We start from the raw sequence: 26,669 nt of genomic DNA on the forward strand, positions 1-26,669 counted from the left end.
TTAATGGTTTATACATGTATCAACATACTCGTAATCTTTAACATAAGGGGGTGGGGGAATAACTCTAATATGGAGAATCCGGATAGCTTCAGTCCAATGTTCCTCTTCATCCTGAATATATAACGAGCAATTTAGTAACATAAATTGTCTTTTACGGTTTAAGAAGTAGTGGACACAAGAAAAACAGTGCTCGAGGAGATAACTCGTGAAGTATTCGGTAAAATTGGGTTAATTCAAAAGCGTAAAAACTGTTCAATACCATAAATCAAGAATCTAGGCGCCATCTTGTGAAACAACAATTTAGAGAAAAAAAAATAGGTGGAAGAACAAAAAATAATCAAAAACCAATTGTTTTCCAGCCCTAGCGATATCTTTTGATATGAAAATATTAAGACAGTCGGTTTAAAAGTTCATTGCTAGTGTCAAATGTCTGCTGATTCCAAAAAAATATATGGTTTCTATACAATTTTTTTTGAAATAAGGTTGATATTTTGTTATTTCGGGTTGGAAAAATGTCACTTCCGGTATTTTTTGAAAGTTTTATTGAAACTACTTTCAAAACTATATTGTTCTATATTCTTTTAAATGCAATAAGTACGAAAAAAAAGCGACTTCCTGTTTGCCCTTTTTCACTTCTGTCTTTTTTCAAGGTGATATCACTTGCTACCTAATGCACTAATTGATATAGCTTTATGGTGCATAAATATGACTATAAATATAAAGAAAGTTAAATTGACTAATGACCTTGAACTTTACTTCCGGTCTGAAAACACGTCACTACCGGTATCATTTCATAGTTTACTTGACACTGAATCCAACAATATATCGTTCTATATACTTATTCATCAAATAAGTATAAAACAAGGCTTCATCAATTTTACACAAAGTCATTTCCGGTTTGTTTTTCAAGGTCATATGGCTTGCAATCTAATGCAAAAAACTCCCAAGGACATCAAATCAAAAGACCCTAAGTACATGTATATGATAAATGAGTTATATCATCACACGTGTAATTCTAAATATATGAGGGGCGATAATTTTCCATTTAATGTCAACAGGTCAACGTACCCTTTCAACCAAAATGTATGCCGCAACTAACAATTAAGTAAAAATATGTTGTCGATATCTAAAGTGAAAATTAGCCAAAATCAAAATTCAAATATGGCTTTGAACTTCTTTGCTTTCTTTTTCTTTTGGACCAATGACACTAAATCAAAACATCCTAAGTCTCTATCACTTATGGATTAGCAGTTACAAATCACTGATATCAAATTCATAAGTTGAAATAACTCACAAATGAAGTCTCCGTATAGCTTCGGTCCATATGATTATCCTGATCCTGACGATATATTTGGTTAAATTATATTTTTCTAATCTTTTACGATTGCGACTGAGTAGGGGGACACAAGAAAAACAGTGTTTGGGGAGAATACTCTTACAAAAAAAAAATATGTTCGGTTAAACATTGCAATTTTTAAAAGCGTATAAACTGTGCGATATCATATCCTCAAAACAATAAGCGCATCTTGTGAAACAACAATTCTGAGCAAAAAAAAAAACAAATAGGCGGAAAAAAACAAATAAGAAGCAAAACAAAAGCAATATGACTTTCTATGGAAAAGTGGAATGATTTAATAATCAGAACAAAAGCAAAAGGTCTTTCCACGGACAATTTAGTTGAATAAAATTTAACGTTTAGTAGTATGCTTTGGGATGTACATGTATTCGTTTACTGTTACTGATGTGTCGTGTCAATTTGTTTGCATTCAAAAATATGTACATGTTTATGGTTTTCTCTTTAATGTTTTTGTTTGTGTCCTGTTTTATCAGGGAAATTTGAAGTTTCTTGACACTGTTTTAAAGGTGGATTTTAATATTTTCGTGATATATTTCTAAAATCTTCTCAATTGGAAACAACATATTTAACATGAGTTTTAAAAAACGTCTCCTCAGATGTAAATTGGAAAAAAACTATCAAAACAAAATGATGCAATGTAAATTACTGAATATGTCGTTTAGACATTACAAACGGTTTTATTACCTTATACTTATACTTATTTTATTTTAATTATGTAGTTTTTCCATATATGATGCATTGTTTTGCTCAAAGAAAACTACGACAGTGGTAAGACACTTACTTATAACTTAGGACTCAATCCCCCATAAATATCAAATGAATACCAACAAAATGTTATCTAATTCCATTTACTATCAAATACTACAAAATGTAGCTTCCAAATTCGACTAAGGTAGGATATTCAACATTAAACTACATGTACATGTAAGGCACGTTGACCTTAACTCGGTGTTGTAAAAGTGTAACTCACACGTAAATTAAACAAAATTACGTTCCCATTGATAAAACTCAATGTTTACATGTAGTGTAAAACATGTTTTGTCTACATGCAGTCGATACTCGATGTAAGCCTTGTGTAGATTAAGTGTACACAAAACTAGGCGTTTAAAACATTAGTTTCACCGTGTATATTTAAGGAAGAAACTATTTTTGAATAAAATTGATATTAAACAATTGTTAATAAAGTTCTTTACAGAAATATTTGTCTAAACTTGATATATTTATTTGTTTTTTTTTCAAACTTAACGAAGCTTTGTTAAGCCCTTTTTAAGACTCAAAGCAGAATCATTGCCGAACACATAATTCATTTGAAAATTAAGGTCTTTCCGAATCGACTTGACTTGCACAGAAATGTTTGCAACTGGTATTTACTCAAACAACGATTCACTCATAAATGCATTACTTAAAAAGTGTGAGGTAAATGTATTGTTTGTCTAGTACATGTATCTCGGATCCGTTAAATTACCCGTAATGAACATTTAAATGACATAGAGTTTAAAAGTGTAAACAAATCTTATGTACAGGTAATTAAACAAGGTGTATAGATGTGGACAAATTTAATGTGAAACCAATGTCCAGTACATTAAACTATTTGTAAACAATTTTACTGTACATGGCGCTTGATGTGAACACGGCCTAAGACATGAAGAGCCAACCGATACTATATATGATCAATAAAAGCAGCTTTATTTAAAGATAATATTACTAGATACGGTTATTAACTAGTATAACAAATTTGAATGTGTGTTAAATAACTTGAAGTTTGCGCAAAATAATCTAATAACAAAATTAGTACTGCTAAACTGTCAAAATCAGCTGTTGAATCAAGACTGTACTGTAATGGATCAAGTCAATCAATACACTCAAAACATAGAACGTGTGCACACATATATGAAAGTAAAAAACCAAAATTGGCAAGTAGGAGTTTAGATAATTCTTACAATTTAAAAGGCTAAATTCTAAACTTTTTTGTAAATGAGCAGAATTTCGGTTTCCTTATTTATTAATTTACTTTGGAATCTTCTCACTTTCTCTATTTTTACATAGGTACATGTAATTGTTTTATCTAATTCCATGGTTCCCTCAAGTCCTTTAGCTCAGGAAAAAATTACCTTAACGTATTTGGCACATCGTTTTGGAATTTTGGGTGCTGAATGCTCTTCAATTTTGTACTTGTTGGCTTTAAAAATATTTTTATCTGAGCATCACTAATGAGTCTTATGTAGACGAAACGCGCGTCTGGCGTATTACATTATAATCCTGGTACCTTTGATAATTATTAGCATTATCCTTTCGATGATTATTCAATAATCAGTACACATTATGTTTTCTTTTCTTTTTATGCCGTCATTGCTCACTAGCAACTGATTTTGGAAGATGAAGACGCTGTGATTGTTGATGAAAGTGTGTTTTTTTTTCGGACGGAGGGACGGAGTAGAGTGGATAATAGACCTGCTTTAACCTTTAATTTTCTTTGTAGTGTATTAACAGCTATTCGTTTTGTCGTTTTTCATATTTTTGTTATGGCGTTGTCAGTTTTATGCGATAACATGTCACTTTGGTAATATTGCTTCTCTTTTTCAGCTATTATAATAAAGACAATACGAAAAGTTTTCAAGCAGTCGAATGTACCTAATGTAGAGTTGAGTGGAAATCATAGTTATGTTTGGACACACATTGTGTTTAAATATTTGACAAATTTTGTTCACATGAATTTAATGTGAAATTAACATGCATTTCACTTTAATCGAGTTTATACACGTAATTCACGTGAAATGCACGTGAATTACTGATTCACGTGAAATTCACGTTAAATTTTTCATGTGAAATTCACATGAATCGAGATTCTTTTTGTTTTAAAGAAATTAAAGTGAATTCAGCCTCAATCACACACATTTCACAGGTTTGAGCTTATTAAAGTAAGTTAATTCTAAGCTTATACAAATTCTGTTTTGATATATATAAGCATGACAAATATTCTTCATGTCTTGATCAAGTGTTCATACTCATTCTATTTTACCTTCTTGTACCAACTTTTTTGGTCTTAAACAAAGAAGGCAAAACACTGCATCAATGGCTATATATAAAAACCAGGGCACTTTAGTTCACTCCGAGAACTTTTTGGGTTGTGTGCGAGTCTCAACCCTTTTTTTGTGAATGATTTATGGACTGTGGTCATTTATAAAAGATGTTTGCACTGATGTATATTTCATTTCAGTTGATTTTTATAATGTATGTACAAGTCATATTGTGTGGTCATCAGTTTTGACACAAACCAATCACAAACGATTGAAAAAATTATATTGTATTTTCAAAAAGGAAAAAACGCATTTTTTTCAATCATCCTTTATTCTACAATAGTAATACTGGCGAATGACAGTGAAAATGAAATATCTTACTTTGTACTTTGTATACACTGTAAGTTTATTTATTCTAATTGTTTAAGAATAATAACACGTAGGGAATTTAACTAGACAAATAAGGTCTTCCAAGTAAAACAACTATCTGGAAGAAACAGACAAGTTGATCCGATATTTCTTACGTTATAATTCTTCTTGTTTTAATACATAGCTTATGCTTGACTCATCGATATTTTTAAGTATATTCGAGATTCTGATTATATTGGCAATACTCTGTGGACATTCTGTTTGAATTGTCTTTCCTATAATAAAGTATTATTACCGAATGCAAACTGGTGGCTATTTTAGCAAATATAACACTTCATACCTTATTTTTTTCCTCTGCATCTATGTTTGTTCTTTCTAATAACAGTTTGACTAATTCTATATTTCCGCCTTGAGCAGCTAAATGTAAAAGAGTGTCACCGTCCTGAAACAGAAAAGTTGAATAGTTCACAGTACTCACATGTCTCTTACAATGTACGCATAAAAGTCACTCCTTTGATAACAGCTTCTGCAACTTGATACAATCTAAGTTTATTATACACGCACACTTATGAATACAAGTTTTACACCAGCAATTGTGGATTCATAAGTCGACCTGAAACCGACAACTCCATAGAAAAGAGATTAAAACGACAAAAAGACAGACAACTACCTACGACAAACTACAAAAAGAACTGAAAAAATAAACAACACGAATCTCAAAAACTTTCCATTTGCAACATTAAATAACATTAATTCACTGAAGACAGGAAACAATGAATACACGCAATAAATCATCAGTATGGCGATTTACTTTTCAATAAGTGCTGTTTGTGCTGATTCAGATACTTCATTTTGAAAAAAAACCGATATGAAATGAAAGAAAGGCTATTTATTATGAATGCATATACAAATTTATGTTAAACTGTTTGCAAAAGAATAAAAAAAGACAAGCTTTATTTATTGACAAAACATACATCTGAAATAGAAATAATGATAAACAAAATATGGGTTTAAAATACCAAAACATTTACTATAGCATTAGATTTCTTCTGAATTTTTATGTTTCTAAACATTGCAATGTTAGGAGTCTCGTCTGTACTCCTTATTATTTGACTCATCAGGTTATTTATATTTTTCATGGCAGGTACAAAGGAAAAGAAAAGCAACTAAGCTACATGATTGTTTTTATTAAAAATAAAAAATAAATCACATATGAAAGATATATATAGGGTAAGTCGATATCCATATGTTAACAATATTTTGATTTAGCTGCATAGCTTCTGTTTTTCCTTAACAAACTTATGTTTATTAGGCAGGTTGGAACATAAAATACCGGGAACTTTATCCGTACATCAGATATGATATTTCTTCTGGATGTATAACCTATAATTATTTTACTTCTCAATGTACACACAGAAGATACCTTTTAATTTTGATAATGAATTGAAATCATACATAACTCTCTACTGCTGAAATTTCAAATAGCCTCAGTTTGCTTTATACAGTTAATAATCAATATGTGTTATACATGAGCATCAGGAATATTTGGGATAATTATTCTTGTTACAAACTTTGACACATGACATTATGAAGAAATCACAAAAACTTAAGAAAATTAGAAACCAAATGTTAAAAGAACATTTGAAAGTCTTTCTCATATTTTGATAGGAAAATATTAACTTTTGGTTTAATATGTTAATTCTGGTGTCAGATAATAGAAAAAATTTGACTGTTTTCCCAATAAATATGTTTCATGTTTACTTTCGAAGATAGAAAAGTGCTTCCGGTTTGCAGAATGTCACTTCTGGTTTCATTTGAACCCGATTACACAATGACTCCAAAAAATAGTTTAAAGTGCTTTAACATAAAAAAAAATCTAAAACGGTTACTTCTGGTTTATAAAATTTATTATTTGGTTGACTTTCTTCAAGATAATATTTCTGCAACCCGATTCAAAAGACCCTTTGACTCAAATATGTACCAAAAAGTAACAAAAATTCCAAACGCCATAGAAATTTCAAAACGGAAAGTCAAAATGCTTAACCATACCAAACACTCTAATATTAATTTACAGCGACTGTGTTAATTTAAAAAGTCAAACTAAACTTTGACCTTGACTTTAATTTCCAGGTCATAAGACAAATACTTTTTAATCAAGAGTCTTATATATTGTTTATGGGTTATATTACCATACTCGTAATCTTTAACATAAGGGGAGGGGGAATAACTCTCAGATGGAGTATCCGGATAGCTTCAGTCCAATGTTTCTCTTCATCCTGAAGATATAACGAGCAATTTGGTAACATAAATTTGTCTTTTACGGTTGAAGGAGTACATGTAGTGGATACAAGAAAAACAGTTCTCGAGTAGATAACTCGTAAAGTGTTCGGTTTAACAGGGTTAATTTAAAACCGTTTAAACTGTTCAATACCATAAATCAAGAATCTTGGCGCCATCTTGTGAAACAACAATTCTGAGCAAAAAAAGTATGTGGAAGAACAAAGAATAATTATCAAAAACCTGTTGTTAAGAGAAGGTTTTCCCACCCCTAGCGATATATTTTGATATGAAAATATTAAGACAGCCGGTTTAAAAGTTCATTGCTAGTGTCAAATGTTTGCTGATTCCAAAAAATATATGGTTTCTATACAATGTTATATCTGGTTGGAAAAATGTCACTTTCGGTATTTTTTGAAAGTTTTATGGAAACTCCTTTCAAAACTATATTGTTCTACATTCTTTTAAATGCAATAAGTAAGAAAAAAAAGATCTTCCGGTTAACCCTTTGTCACTTCTGTCTTTTTCCAAGGTGATATGACTTGCTACCTAATGCACTAATTGATATGGCTTTATGATGCATAAAATAAATTTAAAGCAAAGATCGAAATCTAGAAAGTTAAATTGACTTATGGCCTTGAACTTTACTTCCGGTTTGAAAACACGGCACTACCGGTATCATTTCATAGTTCACTCGACACTGAATGCAACAATATATGGTTATACATACTTATTCATCAAATAAGTATAAAACAAGGCTACATCAACTTCATTTTCGGTTGGCTTTTTCATGGTCATATGGCTTGCAATTTAATGCAAAAAAAAATCCCAAGGACATGAAATCAAAAGACCCTAAGTACATGTATATGTATATAGTAAATAAGTTGTATCATCACACGCGTAATTCTAAATATAAGAGGGGAGATAATTGTCCATTTAATGTCAACAGGTCAATGTACCCTTTCAACCAAAATGTATGTCGCAACTAACAGTTAAGAAAAAATACGTTGTCGATCGATATCTGAACTGAAAATTAGCCTAAATCAAAATTCGAAAATGACTTTGACCACTATTTTCTTTCTTTTTCTTTCGGACCAATGACACAAAATCAAAAGATCCTAAGTCTTTATCACTTATAGATTTGCAGTTACAAATCACTGATATCAAATTCATCAGTTGAAATAACTCACAAATGGAGTCTCCGTATAGCTTCGGTGCATAGAATTATCCTAATTCTGAATATATAACGATATATTTGGTTAAATTATATTTTTCTAATCTTTTATGATTGCGATGGAGTAGGAAAAGAAAAACAGTGTTTAGAGAGAACACTCCTACAAAAAAAAATGTGTTCGGTTAAACATTGCAATTTTTAAAAGCGTATAAACTGTGCGATATCATATCACCCCCCAAAAAATAAGCGCATCTTGTGAAACAATAATTCTGAGCAAGAAAAACAAATAGGCGGAAGAAAACAAATAATAATCAGAACAAAAGCAATATGACTTTCTATGGAAAAGTGGAAAAAATTAATATTTAGAACAAAAGCAAAAAAAATTGAACGTTAAGTAGTATGCTTCGGGATGTACATGCATTCGTTTACTGTTACAGATGTGGCGTGTCAAACTGTTTGCATTCAAAAATATGTACATGTTTATGGTTTTCTCTTTAATGTTTTTGTTTGTGTCCTGTTTTATCTTAGAAATTTGAAGTTTCTTGACACTGTTTTATAGGTGGATTTTATTATTTTCGTGATTTTTTTTCTATAATCTTCTCAATGGGTAACTACATATTTAACATGAGTTTTAAAAAACGTCTCCTCAGATGAAAATTGAAAAAACTATCTAAATGAAATGATGCAATGCAAATGATTGAATATGTCGTTTAGACATTACAAACGGTTTTATAGCCTTATACTTATTTTCTTATTATGTAGTTTTTCCATATTTGCCATCATTGCTCACTAGCAACTGATTTTGGGAGGTGCAGACGCTGTGAATACTGATTCATCATTTTTGATTTCTGTACGTCCCTTTTCGTATTGTGTTGATTTGTAAAGAGGGAACTAATGATGATGAATCAACATTGAGTTTGATGGTTATTGCGCAAAGGTTCAGGTAGTACCCTTTTTTCATATGAAACTCGCATGAGACTAAGCTACTGCAAAAAAAGAAATGAATTTCTAAAGCATTGGAAGTAATCGCTGAGATCTAGACTTAAAATTTAGAAATAAAACAAAAATGTCCAAACCTATGTTGAATATGCCATAAAAAGGAAACTTTCCAACAAAATCTTACTTTTAAAAAAATTAACCTAAGCATGAACAATTAAGACAATACTTGTTACTTTTTTTAAGAAATAACATAGTGTATTCATTCTAGAATTAATTGATAAATATATTTAAATGAGCATAACTTTGATGATTTCAGAAAAAAAACTAGCAACGTACATGAGCCGGCGATTATGATCTTACTCTTCAACTTAATTTCGAACACCAATCCCTCCCCCCCCAAAAAAAAAATAATAATAAAATAAAAGTACTTCAATTTTTCATTGTTATCCATTTCAAAATATGACCTTTTCCTCTTTAGAAACATGTTAGAAATAAAGCACACGTAGGCTCTTCTGACACAAACAATGTACCCAGTACCAGCTTGTTCTGTAAATTAAGGGGCAATCTATTAATCATTGCTGCATTGTGGTTATTGTAAGTGAAAACATATTGCAGATTGTAGGTATCTGTTAAATACGCTTACAAATTTGCAATAATTAAGAAAATGGCAGATCATTTGAAGCTTTTGATACGGCGTGCGAAACAGTGTTATAGCGTTATACTTTGCGACGATGTCACTGTATACTTCAAAAACATTTCGCTGATGATTAAACTTTAACAGGATATAAATTAAAAACAATCACGGTTACTAAAAGACGTTCTTTCAACCAATCGATAAATCATTTACTTTTGACACAAAATTATTTGGATTAATAAATTAGAATATTCTTCCTTTTTTATGAAGTTGCCTATATTTGTATTATGCTGTTAATTTCAAAGTTTTAGGCATGTCTTTTGTTTGACTATTTCAGTTAATGTCACCTTGTTGATTTAATCAATTCAATTTAACTAACAACAAAGGATACAACTGACCTGGATATGTAAGCTGAATATTTCAACCATCAGACTATATCATATTTTAATCTGGATCACTCGAAACATGATTCACAAACATTGATGAAAGTGTGTTTTTTTCAGACGGCGGGACGGAGTAGAATGGATAATAGACATGCTTTAGCCTTTGACCAGGCTGATGATCTTTAATGTTCTTGTAGTGTATTAAAGGCTATTCGTTTTATCGTTTTTCATATTTGTGTTATGGCGTTGTCAGTGTTATGCATGCCACTTTGGTAATATTGCTTCTCTTTTTCAGCTATTATAATAAAGATAATACGAAAAGTTTTCAAGCAGTCGAATGTAGAGTTGATTGGAATTCATAGTTATGTATGAACACACAGTGTGTTTAAATATTTGGCAAATTTTATTCACATGAATTGAATGTGAAATTAACATGAATTTCACGTTAATCGAGCTTATACACGTAATTCACGTGAATTGCACGTGAAATAATGATTCACGTGAAATTCACGTGAATTTTTTCATGTGAAGTTCACATGAATCGAGATTCTTTTTGCTTTAAAGAAATTAAAGTGAATACAGACTCAAACCACAAATTTCACAGGTTCGAGTTTATTAAAGAAAGTTATTTTTAAGCTAATGCAAATTATGTTTTGATAAATATAAGCATGAACAATATTCTTTTTGGTCTTGATCAAGTGTTAATACTTGCATTCTATTTTACCTTCTTGTACCCATTTTTGGGTCTTAAACAAAGAAGGCAAAAAACTGCTATAAATAATAACTAGGGCACTTAAAACCCAAACAGCCTTTTTATTTCTACCAGTGATTTTTCCTTAAAATTTTTAGTGAAGGTATTTCATGGTTTGAGGAACAAAATATGATGAAAAAAATTGGGGGTCACCGACTAAATTTTGTCGCTATAGCAACCTCAGTTTCGTGTTTTTCCGAATATGAACATAATATTTCCTTGTTATATAAACTCTCCAAAAAATACCTTATATCAAACCTACTAGCATAATTCTTGTTTCGCGTTAAACAGTTTATTTGTACATATCAAATACAGGTTCAAGAGTTTAAGACTCATATTGTTTTGATCTTTAAAAATATGATTTATTTCATTCCTGCCAAAAATAAAATGGAAAAATGAAAAACATTTCCAGTATTAAAAATTAAAGAATCTACCAGTGATTTCTTCATAACAATTTCAAGAAAGAAAGTGCCATGACATTGGGTACTCTTCAAAATAAAGCAAAGAAAAGTGTATGTCACCGACCTTTCAAAAAAGTTTTGAGTAATTTTCATGTATTTTTCTCATTTGTTTTGAAGAATAGAGTTGTCTTTCCTCAGAAAATTGCATCTGACGTCATAGTACAAACTTTCCTTGCTGGCGCACTATTTGGAAAAAATCGCAAATTAGACGTTCAAAACCAACATTTGAATTTCCAAGAATAACAAATATAGTCACCTACTTTATTATCCGGCAATACAAGAGATTAAATGCATGTGTCAGTATCAGATCTTATGATGGTGTTGCCGCACAATAGTAACCTTCAGAAACACCATCCGTCGGAATGGAAAAATTTTAAAATAACATGTCACGCCGCTTTGGTTAGGAAAGTCTATCTTTGTCCGCTGCCCCTCATTAGCAAAATTATTGAAAACAATGAAAGATGGCACTGGCTTACTACAGAGTGTTTGACGATATCAGACTAGATGTGTGTGGTTTTTTTCGCGTCAATTTCAGAAGTTTGCCGTAACGAACGCATTTGCTACTGTTGACAGATGGACATACAAAAGCACGGACGGACTTCTTCATACTATTATTTTTTCTCGATTAAGACGAACGTATAGACATTATTCCATCTTGTTTGTGAATTCATTATTTCTGAATATTTAAGATATAAGAAAATTAAAATTATAGGTATAATATATGAATTAAAGTTTTTGATTCTAAAACGTGATACATCTATCATAAAATACAACCCTGTTATTACAACCTCACGTGTTTTGAATAAACGAGACACTAAATATAAAACACAAAAAAGTTTTTATTAAAAAATTAATTAAGAAATATTTTTCTGTTGAGAACTACAAAGTAAGATTTCTCCAACAGGAAAAATTATTATAAATCTAAATTGCTAATTTTGGAAATTAAAACAAAGTCAAGGTTGTTGCCGGCATTGAAAATCGAAATATTGTTTCCGAATCTTTCCGGTAGCTAGCCCAAATGAAAGGGAGATATTTTATGTTGGATATTATTTTTGGAACAATTGGTTTTGTCATAAGTTAAATTTACAACAATTTAGTTTTAAACACAAAAAAAAATGATTTTAATTCATATTCCCTGAGTATTATTTGTATTAATATGTTTTGCCATACAGCTAATCTCCTAATGTATGTAGGGTAAAACTTTCGTAAGCTTCCTTGCTTTGTTTGTATGAATGTTTATTCAAGCTTTGTAATTAAGATTGACATCTTCAAATAAAGGTATGTAAACCTGTATATATGATATTTAGATTCAATTGGACATTATCAAAATATTATTATACAAAATATACAAACAAAGCAGGCAAGCTAACCAAAGTGTTGATCTACATACATTAGGAAACTAGCTGTAATTTTCAGTCAGATCAGGTAAATTGTTCATCATTTCTTCTTATTAATAATAAGACAATTTGAAACGAAACAAATGACAAACAACAATGACCGTTTGACATAATTTTATTTTTATTTTAAGATTTTTTCAAATAAGTAGTATACTAGTAAATAAATCTTAACTTCATTGCAAGATCGGACATTATTGTACGAGAATCATCAAGACATCAGTTACATGCATACGTTTCCAATATGTCAAAACTTCTAGGAATAATTTTTTATCGGCCTGATCTTCTGAATTTTTTGAAAAATTGATATTAAAATTAGAAGGATCGAATCATAGGGAACATGTGTACTAAGTTTTAATTTGATAGGACTTCAACTTCATCAAAAACTACCTTGACCAAAAACTTTAACCTAAAGCGGGATGGACGGACGAACGAACAAACGGGCGCATAGACCGGAAAACATCAATTGGACATAAGAATAACTTTTACCATTCTAATTACCCCGGTAACCTGTACACAATCGGCGCAAATGGAACACAAAATCTACACAAGTGAACGAATAAAAAAAATGAAATGCAGATCGGCGCAAATATAAGATAAAATCTACGCATGTGAAAAAATAATAAAAAAAAAAATGCAGATCGGCGCTAAAAAAAGTCGAGATCAAAATTTATATTTCATTATTTTTATTAGAACAAAATATAGTGTAGTATCTTTTGTGTCCATTTGTGTTAAATTGCCACAAGATATCAGCGCATCGCTTAATTTTTCTTTTTTTGGGAGACGTATTTTTAAGCGTACACCATGTTGGAATCCGTGAAAAACGCGAAATAGGACGTTATAATTTGACGTTTTCTCATTGCTAGAAACAACGTCACAGAGCTTTTAAGTCACTACTAAGTTGCGTTAGTTGTTGCGCATAAACAATAGTCATCTTGTGTGGTCATCAGTTTTTAAACAAAACAATCACAAATGATTGAAATAAACTATTTTGTATTTTCAAAAAGGAACAAAACACCTTTTTTCCAATCATCCTAAATTCTACAATAGTAATACTGGCAAATGACAGTGAAAATGAAACATCTGATTTTGCACTTTGTATACCCTGTTAGTTTATTCATTCTTATTGTTTTAAGAATAATAACACGAAGGGAATTAAACTAGACAAATAAGGTCATCCAAGTAAAAACAACTATCTGGAAGAAACAGACAAGTTGACCCGATATTCATACGTTATAATTCTTCTTGTTTTAATACATAGCGTATGCGTTACATATTGATATTTTTAAGTATATTAGAGATTCTGATTATATTGGCAATACTCTGTGGACATTCAGTTTGAATTGTCCTTCCTAAAATAAAGTACTATTACCGACTGCAAACTGTTGGCTATTTTAGCAAATATAACACTTCATACCTTATTTTTTTCCGCTGGATCTATGGTTGTTCTTTCTAATAACAATTTGACTAATTCTATACTTTTTCTTTGAACAGCTAAATGTAAAAGAGTGTCACCGTCCTGAAACAGAAAAGTTAATTAGTTCACAGTACTTACATGTATCTTGAAATGTTCGCATATAAGTCCCTCCTTTGATAACTTCTTCTGCAACTTGATACAATCTAAGTGTAGTGGATCTCAATGCTCGTCAACTTCGTACTTTATTTAGCTTTTTTAAAACTTTTTTGGATTCGAGCGTCACTGATTAGTCTTTTGTGAACGAAACGCCCGTTTCGCTTACATATAAAATGCAGTCCTAGTATCTATGACGAGATTGTTATTATACACTCACACTAATGAAAACAAGTTTTACACCAGCAATTGTGGCTTCATAAGTCGACCCAAAACCGACAACACCATAGAAAAAAAACTACAAAAATAATGAACAACACTAACCTCAAAAACTTTCAATTTGTAACATTAACTGACAACACTTTACTGAAGACAGAAAACAATTAATATACACAATAAATCATCGGTATGGCAATTTACTTTTCAATAAATGCTGTTAGTGCTATTTCAGACACTTGAAAAAAAACCAATATGAAATGAACGAAAGGCTATTTATTTTAAATGCATATACAAATTTATGCTAAACTGTTTGCAAATGAATAAAAAGACACGCTTTATTTATTGACAAAACATACATCTTAAATACATGATATTTATAAACATTGCAATGTTTGGATTACTCGATGATTAGGAGTAAGCTAGTAAACGAACGATTCAAATTGGAAAGACGAAATTATTCCATCGCAAACCTTTTTGGACGCCATCACGAGTTGGTTAACCACTTTTGAATATCTGCTTCACACATAAACATGGATATATTCAATCCCGTCCTCTTTTTCGCGAAAGTGACATTCCCGAAGCTGACTTATCACCGAATATGTACCAACATGAACAACACGCTAGGTGCTATATATAAATAAGGGCAACAGCAGTATGCCGCTGTATAAAACTCTTAGATCTATAGACAAAAAACAAAATCGGGGTAACAAACTTAAACTGAGAGAAACGCAGTAAAAAAATATACTGCGTCTGGATCTGCGTCACTGAATGAAATTGATGGATGGAAAAAAGGGACGAAAGATACCAGTGGAACAGTCACACTCATAAATCGAAAATAAACTGACGACGCGATGGCTAAAAATAAAAAAGACAAACAGACACACAACAGTACACATAACACAACATATAAAACTCAGGAATAAGCAACACGAACCCCATCAAAAACTTGGGGTGATCTAAGGTGCTCTGGAATGGTAAGCAGATCCTGCTCATCATGTGGCACCCGACATGTTGCTCATGTTATAACAAATCCGGTAAATAGTTGAATTCGGTAGGTCACATTCATGAAAGGGAAGGAGATTGTCTTTACGACGATAGGAAGATATCCGATATCATCTGTGAAACGGTTATTCGATAACGGTCAACCAACTCGTGATGTAAGTGTAACATGTAGACCGGAGTATAACAGATTATTTCCAGACCATATGTTACAACCATCCCTTTAATGGGAGCCAAGAAAAGTTTGATTAACATTTTCGAGGTACCATGGGTGCTGTAAAATTATTAAAAAAAACCATCAGCAAATACGAAGTGGCTTCACGGAAAATGTGAAAGTTACTGACACACTAAAACCGTAATAACAATATCAGGATGAAAACCAAATATCAAGTAATTCCCTTTCATACGAGCAGAGAAAACTTGTCATTATACAGCAAGTGTTGTAAAATTTCCAACTATTGCCAAACAAGAAGGGCTACATGACAGAATTAAAAATTGACTACTCTCTGAAATTCAACATTGATGAAAGTGTTATTTTTTCAGATGGAGGGACGGAGTAGAGTGGATACTAGATCTGTTTGATCATTTGACCACGCTGATGAGCTGGTGAATTTTCTTGTAGTGTATTGAAGGCTGTTCGTTTTGTCGTTTTTCATATTTTTGTTATGGCGTTGTCAGTGTTATGCGTTAAAATGTGACTTTGGTAATATTGCTTATCTTTTTCAGCTATTGTAAAAATGAAGATATGAAAAGTGGTCGAGCAGTAGAACGAACCTAAGGTAGACTTGATAGGAAATCCTTGTTATTTATGGCCAGACAGTGTGTTTAAATAGTTTGCAGTACACGATTCATGATTTAATTTTCAATGCAATGAAACATGGTCGGGTAAAATATACTTTAATACCACAGCGTGTAGAACAAAGAAAGGCAATTGAATGATCTTATACAATATAAAGACCTAGGTTTTACTACCAGCACTATGTGTTGTACAACTGAAAGGTACAGTTACTTGCAATATCAATGTTGCAGATATATATTACAGATAATGCAATATCCATAATGACACAACAAATGATTGAAATTTATCATCAATTCTCAATGTATCATGAAGCATATACATACTTAAAAGAAAATGCATAAAAGAGCAAGTATTATAGGTAGGCATTTAAACAGTTTTATATAATATAATATGATTTATTTTATTCAGACGATTAAGATGATTTCAAGACAAATATTGTATGCTTATTATGCCTATGCAATCAAACACTGGCATCCTATAATGCTCTGGAATACAGACTATAAGACGCCAGTAAAGATTTCAGTCTGAAACGGTCATTTTGATCTGAAGTGCTCTTAACAGACTTAAAAATTAAAGATAACATTATTTTCAGTTTTTCAGTAAACCTTCAAACGTATCAACTGCGGTATATACGGTACGTACTGTTCAGACCATTCGCTAGCCGGAAATTTAGATGTGGTCATTCAGTTCAGTTATTGCTATTTAGCTTTACATATCAACAATATACTTAACGACACTGAACAGTACTGAATTCATCGCAGTCAATTAATCTGAAAATCGAGTGAAAGACATAACATGTTTTAGTCAATTTATTGTATAACCTTTTCAGATCATATCAAGATCAAAATATCTGTTTCATTCTATAATTTGTTTACTAGTGATTGCATATTTAAAGTTATATAAGTAATATAACCATTTGCTGCTTGTTTCTGTTTGATTTATATTGTAAAATATGTATTTGATTTCATAATAAAAATAGTGTTAACATTTAACACATAGTGAAGTTTATCTATTTATACAGTCCGCCAAAAGTTAAGCAGCACCTATTTTTATTGCATAGAATTTTTTTCAAATTTAGAAAATGAATTATTCTACGAAAAAAAGAAAACAATCATACAGCAATTTTGGTAATGTATACCATAAACAAACCAGAAATATAACTTTAGTCACTTATGGAGGTTCTATGCATGTAGGTTTTCCGTTCAAAGAAAGAGTGTAAATTACACAATTCAGAAACAGAATTTAAGTTTCACTGTGATTTTATTTTTTTACAACAATTGATCACCCAATATTATTAAAATTTTCAACACATGAGCTTTGGTATGTTTGGCAAATTTAATGTCAAAATTTGAGTCAATAGCATGTGTAACAACCTCGCTTCCGGTACAGTTTCATAACACGACGTAACCTTCTCGGTGCAAGCCGCCAAGCTTTAGTTTAGGATAATCTGTTGCTTTAAACAACAAATGCCACTTTTAAATCGACAACATATTGTGAAGCTGGATATCTGTGATTGTGATTTCCGCCAAATGGCATCTCGGACATGTTTGATAGGGTTTATGTATCGGGACATGGAAGGCTAAAACATGGTGTAAATGGCTTGTTGCTCTTTGGACCCGTGTTAAAATCCTTGCCCTATGTGTTCTAGCGTTGTCGTCTATGTTCAAGGGTCTTGGCAATGTAGACGCAAGTGGGGGATTATTAAAATGAGGAACTACAATGTTTTAAGGCACCAAATCTCTGTATGTCTGTCGGTTTATGTTACCCTGCAGACTATGCGTACCGAGCTAATAAGGGTATAAGAAGCAACCCCGTACTGGAACACCACCAGCACTGAATGCAGTCCTTGTGCAAACATTTTTTTGGTCATAGGCCGTTTTGTTTCCCCGCAAAATTCGTATTATGGCGTCAACTGGCAGTAAAAGAAACTGGCTACCATCTGAACAATGAGTGTTTTCTCAGCTTCTTATGTTCAAGCAAAGATAGTCATTATCCCATCAAAACCTGACGGTAGAGTGCCTACCTGTAAGAACAGGTCTCTATACACCAAGACTTGCTCTTCGGTTGCCTCTGAGAAGTCGACTGGCCAATGTACGAACACTTACACGCCCAACTGGAGAAACAGTGTATTTGTAATCGCGCAAATGACCTTTTATAAGAGGTTGCCTGACTGCTTTATCGGAGTTCAATCTTTTTGGTCGTAATGCATTTTCTTAGGGTATGTTGAAGGTAATTCATAACACCAAACATTAAATATTTTTTTCGCAAAAGTTATGAAAATATTGCCAGTTATATTTCGGTGGTGCTAAACTTTTGGCGGACTGTATATTTAGGAGTATTACTCGCTCAATTTATCAACTATGTCCAGTTGATACCATTTCTCAGGATGTAAAAAAAACATTTTACATAGAAGATAGCAAATTCCAATTAAAACCCATAATCATATATATACAAATATATTTACATGTGTTTAATGAAAAACCAATGAAAATTTGTAAATAGTCCTTTAGATAGGATGAGCAAACTAATTTCCAAAATATGCTGTCTAGTGAAAGAAAAAGGGAAATATATAATTCAGAAGATGTGATATGAGTGCAAGTGAGACAAATCTCCATCCAAGTCACAATGTGCAAAGTATAATTACTATAAGGTCAAAATACGGCCTTCAACACGTAGGTCTGGCTCACACCGAACAGCAAGCTATAAATTTTCCCAAACAGACGAAAAAACCTGTAGAGTGTTTTAAATTCGAAAATATATAAATGTAATGCGATAGGTCACTTCTAGTTAAATTCACTTGACGAATAATTTAAAATAGACTTTTTGTATGTAGACAACCTTGTGTGTTCTTGTCCGGACATCACAAGTTTTGGGTTCATAAAAAAGTCAAAGTATAATTTTTCGACCTCCTTGATACCAAGGAGTTAACAATCAAATGTATAGGTTAAAGTTGAACAGTAAGCGTAATGTTCCATACAACATTTACATAGTCATTTGACAAACATACAGGCTACAGTGATACAAAATCGAATAACAACAAACCATTATTAAAACAAATTATCAACAACTACAACGTAAAGCTATAACATACAATTAGACTTACATCAGCTAGAAATTGTATATGATAACAAAACTATAACTATGTAAACACCGCAATAAATTTAAAACAGTTTACGGATGCCATCACAAGTTGATAAATATGTTTTACAGATGACAACATACATGTTCCAATTGTCGTACCCATAATTCCCGGAATGTGACCTACCGAATTAGACTTATCACTGGTTTGAACTGTAATGTGCAACAAGATGGATACCATATGTGGAGCAAAGTCGATTACACTTCCAGAGTACAAGATATCACTCCCTGTCTTTGGTTGGATTCGTGTTGCTCAGTCTTTAGTTTTCTATGATTTGTTTTTTGCATACTGTAGCTTGTCTTTTGGTCGTTTTGGGTTTTTGTCATTGTCAGTTTATTCTATACATATAAGATTGATTGTCCCTTTATTTTATTTTGTTTCTCGTCTACTAATAAGTATCAAATCTGGTTGAGACTAGCGCATTAGACATTTAAAAAAAATGTTAAGTTAAGGACCATTTTTGCTTGTAGTTGCCTTTTAATTTATTTACATTTTGGTCTTTCGTCGGCTACTTAAAGATCCTAAATACGTCTACATTGTACATCTTATACTTAAACCGTACTTTGCTGTAAATGTACGTTGTTTTACAATTATTTATCTGTATTTAACATATCAGTACAACAATAACTATCAATGATACGAATATTTCTTAGAATGTATTGATGTTTAATGGCATATTCCATCCTTTGCATTTTGACGTTTCTAAAATCAGAGTTTAGTCGGTACTCCTTTACTTTTGACTCGTCAATTACTCATCATTTCATTTATCATTGTCATGCAAGTAGAAAGATTGATCGATTGGTTGCCATCGTGCATTGGTTAATTGATGTAAACACACATTATTTTGAAGGGCTGACTACAGTAAATCATGAACATAAGTAAAATATTAAACATTGTTATTTGTGCATTTTTTTTTAATATACTTCAATTTAAAGAATACCCTGAACATTTGAGAAAACAAAATTAAATTATGTTTACTCAGTTTTCCATTTGTCGTATTCGTGCTAGTTGGATTTATAATTCATTGATTGTTGTTTGCGTTATGTCCATGAGCAAATATTTCCTGCATATTCAGGTGGAAAACAAACAATCAATAAATAAAATGGAAAGGTATTGCTGCAGGGATATTGGGATAAAGGTCGGGAAATTAGGACTGCCACATGATGGTATGCTTAACACTCATACCACATCTGCCTTTATTTATTGATAGGGGCAGAAAATTTACTACTAAAGTTACATTGCTACGTGCCATTTCTGGACCCTGAAAGAGATGACACAATCGCTGTTTAACATGCCGAGAACGTAGCTCTTTCTCAACACGAATCATCGGATTTATCGTTTCCATTATGATAGGACATGGCTGTGAATTTGTACAATCAAAATAGCGAAACATATTCCCCACTCTGGCAAGGTTTTTTTTGCCGTTCGAAAGAAGACCAAATGAGACCATAACTCTAAAAACAAGTCTCCTTTTGGATCCCTTTTGAATGTGTGTACACAAAAAAAAACCATGTAAACAAATAAAAAAAGATCGGGTGTTTTCCGCTGTCCTAGATTTGTAAAATTGCAGAAAATAATAGATAGATCTTTAATTAGATATGCAAAAGTAATTCTTTTGTAAGACTTTCATCTAAATGAAGAAAAGTATGTGTTTTAATACGACTGTGTATAAAACTATAACACAATTGCTTCATAATTCATTTTTGTCCTAATTTGCCATAAGGGGATATCAATCAGATAATCTAATCTTTATAAAGGAATGTTTTCTAATTTACCCATTTTGTATCTGTAGTATTAAAACGAGTCTTGTGACTTCTTTTATTATTTTCATTTCTCAAAGCATATCATAAGACCTATCTTCTCATATCGTATCTTAAAACTTGTTTACCTCCCTCACAAAACTGGTCTTATTATGTATAATATATACAATATTTGACAATTATGCACAAACCGTAGGATGAGAAAATTACTCGTGACCAATACCTTTGTAGTTCATGTTTCAAAAAGCATGATGTAAACTACATTTTTATTTGGAAATTACTTTGGATTTTTTCTTAGGCTTTCTTTAATTAAGATAACAATTAAAAAAGGTTTAAAAACCTAGGAATTATGATATCTCATACCTGATTTTTTTCAGTCGGATCTATACATGTTCTCTCTAATAACAATTTGACTATTTCGAAATCTCCTCCAAGAACAGCAGAATGTAAAACAGTGTCATTGCCCTTAAAAAGAAAGGTTTCATTGTTCACAGCACTCACGTAAAGTTTTGAAACGCTGCTGTAAATTAAAAAAAAAATCAGCTTATTTAGACGTTTTGCATTCATATTCAATGAAGGTAGACACGAGTGTAGATATGATATTATGATCAACAAATATATACTTTTTCCATCTTCTGCATCACACCAACAACATACAATTCTTAATAATATCCTTGTGTATTTGATTCAAATTTTATGTTCACGAAAGAAACGTTTTGAACTTATTTCATTTTACTTTCAATTATCATATGGTGTTTATTTTCCACAGTATTACAATATAAATATGAAAAAAAATAGATATTCCTTATACTAATGGCATATTTAAATTTTCAACCAGTAACTAGATACGCATAATGTTTCACGTGTTTCATGATCATGCATTTAGACAGTTTTAAAGCATATAACATAATGAATTTTGTGATTTTCTTTCCGATACAAGAACTTTATTCTGTTTATTACCATGCATATACATATCTTAAAGTTGGTTCTGTGACTCGTAGTATGTAGGTGTTATAATGCTTTTGTTTATACATTGAAATGAAGAGGACATGTACATACAAATTGGCGACCTATATATAGATATGCATATTCAAAGTATTTGTGAGAAGGTTACAATGTGTACTACCCAAAATAATTGTTTTGAATCATAACGTATAGAAGTGGGCGCAATAATTTACAAGGTCATAAAATATTCCAATAATTAATGCATTAAATTCAATGTTATTTTCAGATTAACACAATTCATTTGATAGGGCGCAGTGGCAATGGATATATTGTTATTGAATAAAATAGTTGTTAAAATTGTTTCTTAAAATTTAGATTAGGAGAGACATTAATGACATGGGTAAAAATGTTGTTCCAAACGTATCTTAAATATACCAGAGACAAATATGTTTGTTTGTTTTGAATATGGCTTACGTCTTAACCAATAAACAAACAAATTTTTAACAAGGCAGTTCTTGTTACATGCAGAATATTGATGGTGTATTCATCCTGAATTCAACATTTGTTTAAATGAGTATAAAGTTCATGATGTGAGAAAAGCAGCAATTTGACGATTAAACACATAACAGGAATCTAAATACTGACATTATTTGTGGTAATATATTTCAAAATATGACCTCTTCCTATAATAACCCTTTTGCAAATGAGGCAAATCTAGGCTTTTCAAACAAAAACAAGAAACCAAGTCCTTACAGCTCCAAATAAATAATGGTAAAATTAATAAATCATTACTAAATAAAGTTAATTGTCAGAAAAATTGGGCATATTATTTATCAGTGTTGGTATCTACAAAAGAGAAGTTCGACTTGAAATGGATTATATTCTAATGAATTCATACGTTAATCTGTTGAAAACCTTGTCGAGGGTGAAAGAGAAGAATTCAGTATCAATCATAAAATCAAAATACGTTAATATGAGCATAACGGTCTCGTGACCTCATTTTATAGTTTCATTTTTCGAAAGACTACAATGTATTTTACGAGCTATCTTTTCATATTTTATGTTTTTAAATTTTTGTTTTGTTGAATTGTATGTTTATCTTACAAAACAGTTTTTTCTTAAGTATAATGTATACAAAATCTGTGAAAATATTGCAAAAACTGTAACTTAAAAAATGGTCTCGTGGCCCATTCTTTTGTTTTAATTAAGTTAAGAGATGACATCTGAAAGATCATGAAGAAACAAACAAGATAATTCGACAATCAAATGAAATACCAATGTAGTATTAAGTATATTGAGAAGTGTGGTACACAAATTATATGTATTAAAATGGCATGTTTATTTGGACATCATCAAGTTTTGTGTATTCATAAACGTTTAATCAGAATGATAATTCAATCCAGGCAAATAATACCTCATACCTGATTTTTTTCAGTAGGATCTTGAATTGTTCTTTCTAATAACAATTTGACTAATTCGATATTTCCTCCAAGAACAGCAGCGTGCAAAAGAATGTCATCGTTCTGAAAAAAAAAGTTTGATTCCTCACAGTACATAAAGATTTACAATGCCGCTGAGAATTCAACATCACATCACATTCCCCAGGCAAAAATGTGTATATGTTGTGTACAAGATGTAAGTTTGTACAAATTATAATTTCTACAGGGTTTTTGTACAAGTTAAAAAATTTTTACACCTACCTTCTTGCAATAGGTGATACAAGTTTGTCTTTTAAAATGTTTCAGTAAAATGTCTAAAATTCAAATCTATATACTTCAACCTAACATTTAGCGCCATTCTCATTGTCCTAAAACTGGAAATGAGGATACCTGAATGGTTTAAGGTGGTACCCAACACTTTCACTAAAATTAATTTGGCTCGTTTAATTTTCATAAAACTTTGTCAAAGTAAATAAAAATAAAAAAAAAAATTAAAAAAATTGTACCAAGCGTTTTGTCAGAAAAATTACACCGGTGATATAGAAGTTTGACAAACACTTATTTTGATCATTGATAAGCTTAATATTCTCTTAAAAAGGCAACGTAATTAAAACGTTCAGCTGATTTTACAGAGTTATCTCCCTGTAGTGTTAGGTACCACCTTAAATTCTAGTTTTATTTTCCTCCATATACCAAAATCATATCCATAAAAAGTATTTTTATGTTCTAATAATGTTTTTATATCAATGCTCAGTAGAAGACTATATCATATAGTTGTGTAAATATGACAGACATATGAGAAACAAAATAATGTTTGCTTGCATCATCCACGTGTGTAAAGCGGTTAGTAATACTCTGATAACTTGAACAAATATAATTTGTACAATATTACAACTTGTACACAGCATATACATTTTACTTGGAAAATATCACAACGGGATGAATATTTAGTTTGAAATATATGATTCAGATACAAAATGAAATGAGAGTAAACATGAATATCTTGTCATAATTCCGGTTCAAAGCCTTAGCATCTTACTAATTTTTTATATATATTTACCAGCACAATTTCATAAGTCCGAATTAGCCATCTACAATGTACAATACGGTGTCTGTTTGTCGTCGGACTGCCACTTCTAGATATTTAAGCCATATTTGAGGGTTTCAAAGTCGTATCATGGATGTCCACACGTGATCTCATTGTATTGAAATATTAAATTCGGCTTTAAGAAAACGTTCGATTTTCAAAAGTTAATGTTTAAATAGTTTATATATATTTACTTTTCTGCTGATTAATGAATAAGAAGATTCTGCCGTGTTTCAATACTTTAATTCTATACACATTCATTATACTTTCGGAGTATTGTGCTATTAATTTTAACAGCTTACATCTGAATATCAAATATCGCTACTCCCAATTCGGTTCATTAATTAACTGTATTTTTGCAAGCAGAATGGATACGTGAAATTAAAAACAAAATGTTAAGTTTATTTCACACTTTTAGTCTTTTCTAAATAAGATTGTAAATTTTTTATCGATTTAAAAATAGATATAAAATTACTACAATTCGTTTTTCATTTTCGTTTACATTCCCTGCATCAAATAAGAGTGTCATGAGACAGGTATAGTTGTTTTTCCTTGATAGGCTTGTCAATGTAACAAAAATAGCAAACAGCAAACAGCAAGGCAGAAGACACCAAAGGAACAACCATAAATTCTAAGATAAATCGTGTGTACAAAGGCAACAATTTTAAATCAACGAAAGATTACACAACACGTCATAGAAATTTAAGAGCAGCTTGAGTGCCTTCGAAACCTTTGAAACTAATTATAAGTGTATAAGTAAGGTGGGTACAATAGTTGGTGTGTGAACATTAAGTTGGATGGTTATATGAGCTGATTAAGCAATGGTTGCAAATCTTAACAAGTAATACATTTCATATATTTCATACCTTATATACTCTTGTAAGATCTATAGTTGTTCTTGCTAATAACACTTTGATTATTGTTAATCTGTTGTGCAAATTTGAATCATAGTTATCCTACAAAAAAATGTTAAGATGTTCAAAGAAAAGGAACAAAAAATGAGTGAACATTAAAGTATGTTGAGCAGGTGTATATATATTCTTATAACACTAATGGGAAGACATATATTTGATTGAACAACTGTTTACAATCCTGATTACTTTTAAAATGATATACATTATTTATCTTTGGAAATATAACTGTTATATATAATAAAAATTCGCTAGATGTCCACAATGATAGCTACGTGTAAGGAAATGTTACCGGACTGAATAAAGAGTTTTACAAGTATAAAAATTAAAAACTTTCAAGCAATAATTTGATTACGAAAAAAAAATTAATCTTGACTGCAATACACGTAGCGAACTTGTTAATTCGGGGATATTTTATCTTTTTGTAAATTCCAATCATCTGAAACAATGAATTGGCATTAAGTAAGAATCTTGTGTGTTTAAACATGTTTAAATAATCCAAATTGTTGTCATTTTTCTTTTTGTTGTGACGCGTTTTTTTGTTTACTTATGTGTTTATATTTCCTTAGTAACCCTGTATTTCATATGTGATCGTGAATCAAGTAAATAGTATTACATTTCTGATTCTTATACACAATCAAAATGTTGACTTGAGAAATAATTTTCATCAAATTTAAATATACAAAAGTAGGACAGGAGATAATAAAACCAGCAACATTAGATTCAGTCGTTCACACTTAATGAACGGTTTTTCAATATGAATTCGATCTAAAAGTGCCATACAAGTTTGTATGAACCTCTAAATACGTTGTTTAGATGCAACTAATAAAAGAAAGCACTCTGGTTTTATCAAACAATGTTCTATAACAGTCATCGTAATGATTCTTGATTATTTTATCAACGACATATCTGTTACGTCTGACGACTTGTTTTTCACCAAAAATCATATTGGACGAAACAGTCAATCCATTATTAATATGAAGCTAACTTCATACAGACACTTCTTAGGAGAAAGTGAAAAGCTACTACTTTCGTAAAACTTCAT

The 26,669-nt window shown here is 31.1% G+C and overlaps 1 protein-coding gene across 1 annotated transcript; it reads right to left on the reverse strand.

The window, feature by feature from the left end:
• LOC143074132 (uncharacterized) lies at positions 1 to 26,669 on the reverse strand. The gene is made up of 8 exons (XM_076249678.1): positions 26,613 to 26,669; positions 25,580 to 25,669; positions 23,609 to 23,710; positions 21,606 to 21,707; positions 14,174 to 14,275; positions 6,933 to 7,019; positions 5,084 to 5,185; positions 1 to 111 (listed from the first exon to the last, which is right to left on the reverse strand). Exons 1-8 carry the CDS (start codon positions 26,667 to 26,669, stop codon positions 1 to 3), a joined length of 753 nt encoding a protein of 250 aa, XP_076105793.1.

The sequence above is a fragment of the Mytilus galloprovincialis genome, chromosome 5 (assembly GCF_965363235.1).
Source record: "Mytilus galloprovincialis chromosome 5, xbMytGall1.hap1.1, whole genome shotgun sequence".
NCBI classification, from domain to species: domain Eukaryota; kingdom Metazoa; phylum Mollusca; class Bivalvia; order Mytilida; family Mytilidae; genus Mytilus; species Mytilus galloprovincialis.

Coding starts and splice junctions, on each gene's coding strand:
- LOC143074132 (XM_076249678.1), bottom strand. CDS start 26,669: ATGAAGTTTTACGAAAGTAGTAGCTTTTCACTTTCTCCTAAGAAGTGT. Junction 25,670..26,612: donor CTAAGAAGTGTCTGTATGAA/GTTAGCTTCATA, acceptor ATTTTTTTGTAG/GATAACTATGATTCAAATTT. Junction 112..5,083: donor ATGCAGAGGAAAAAAATAAG/GTATGAAGTGTT, acceptor TTATATATTCAG/GATGAAGAGGAACATTGGAC.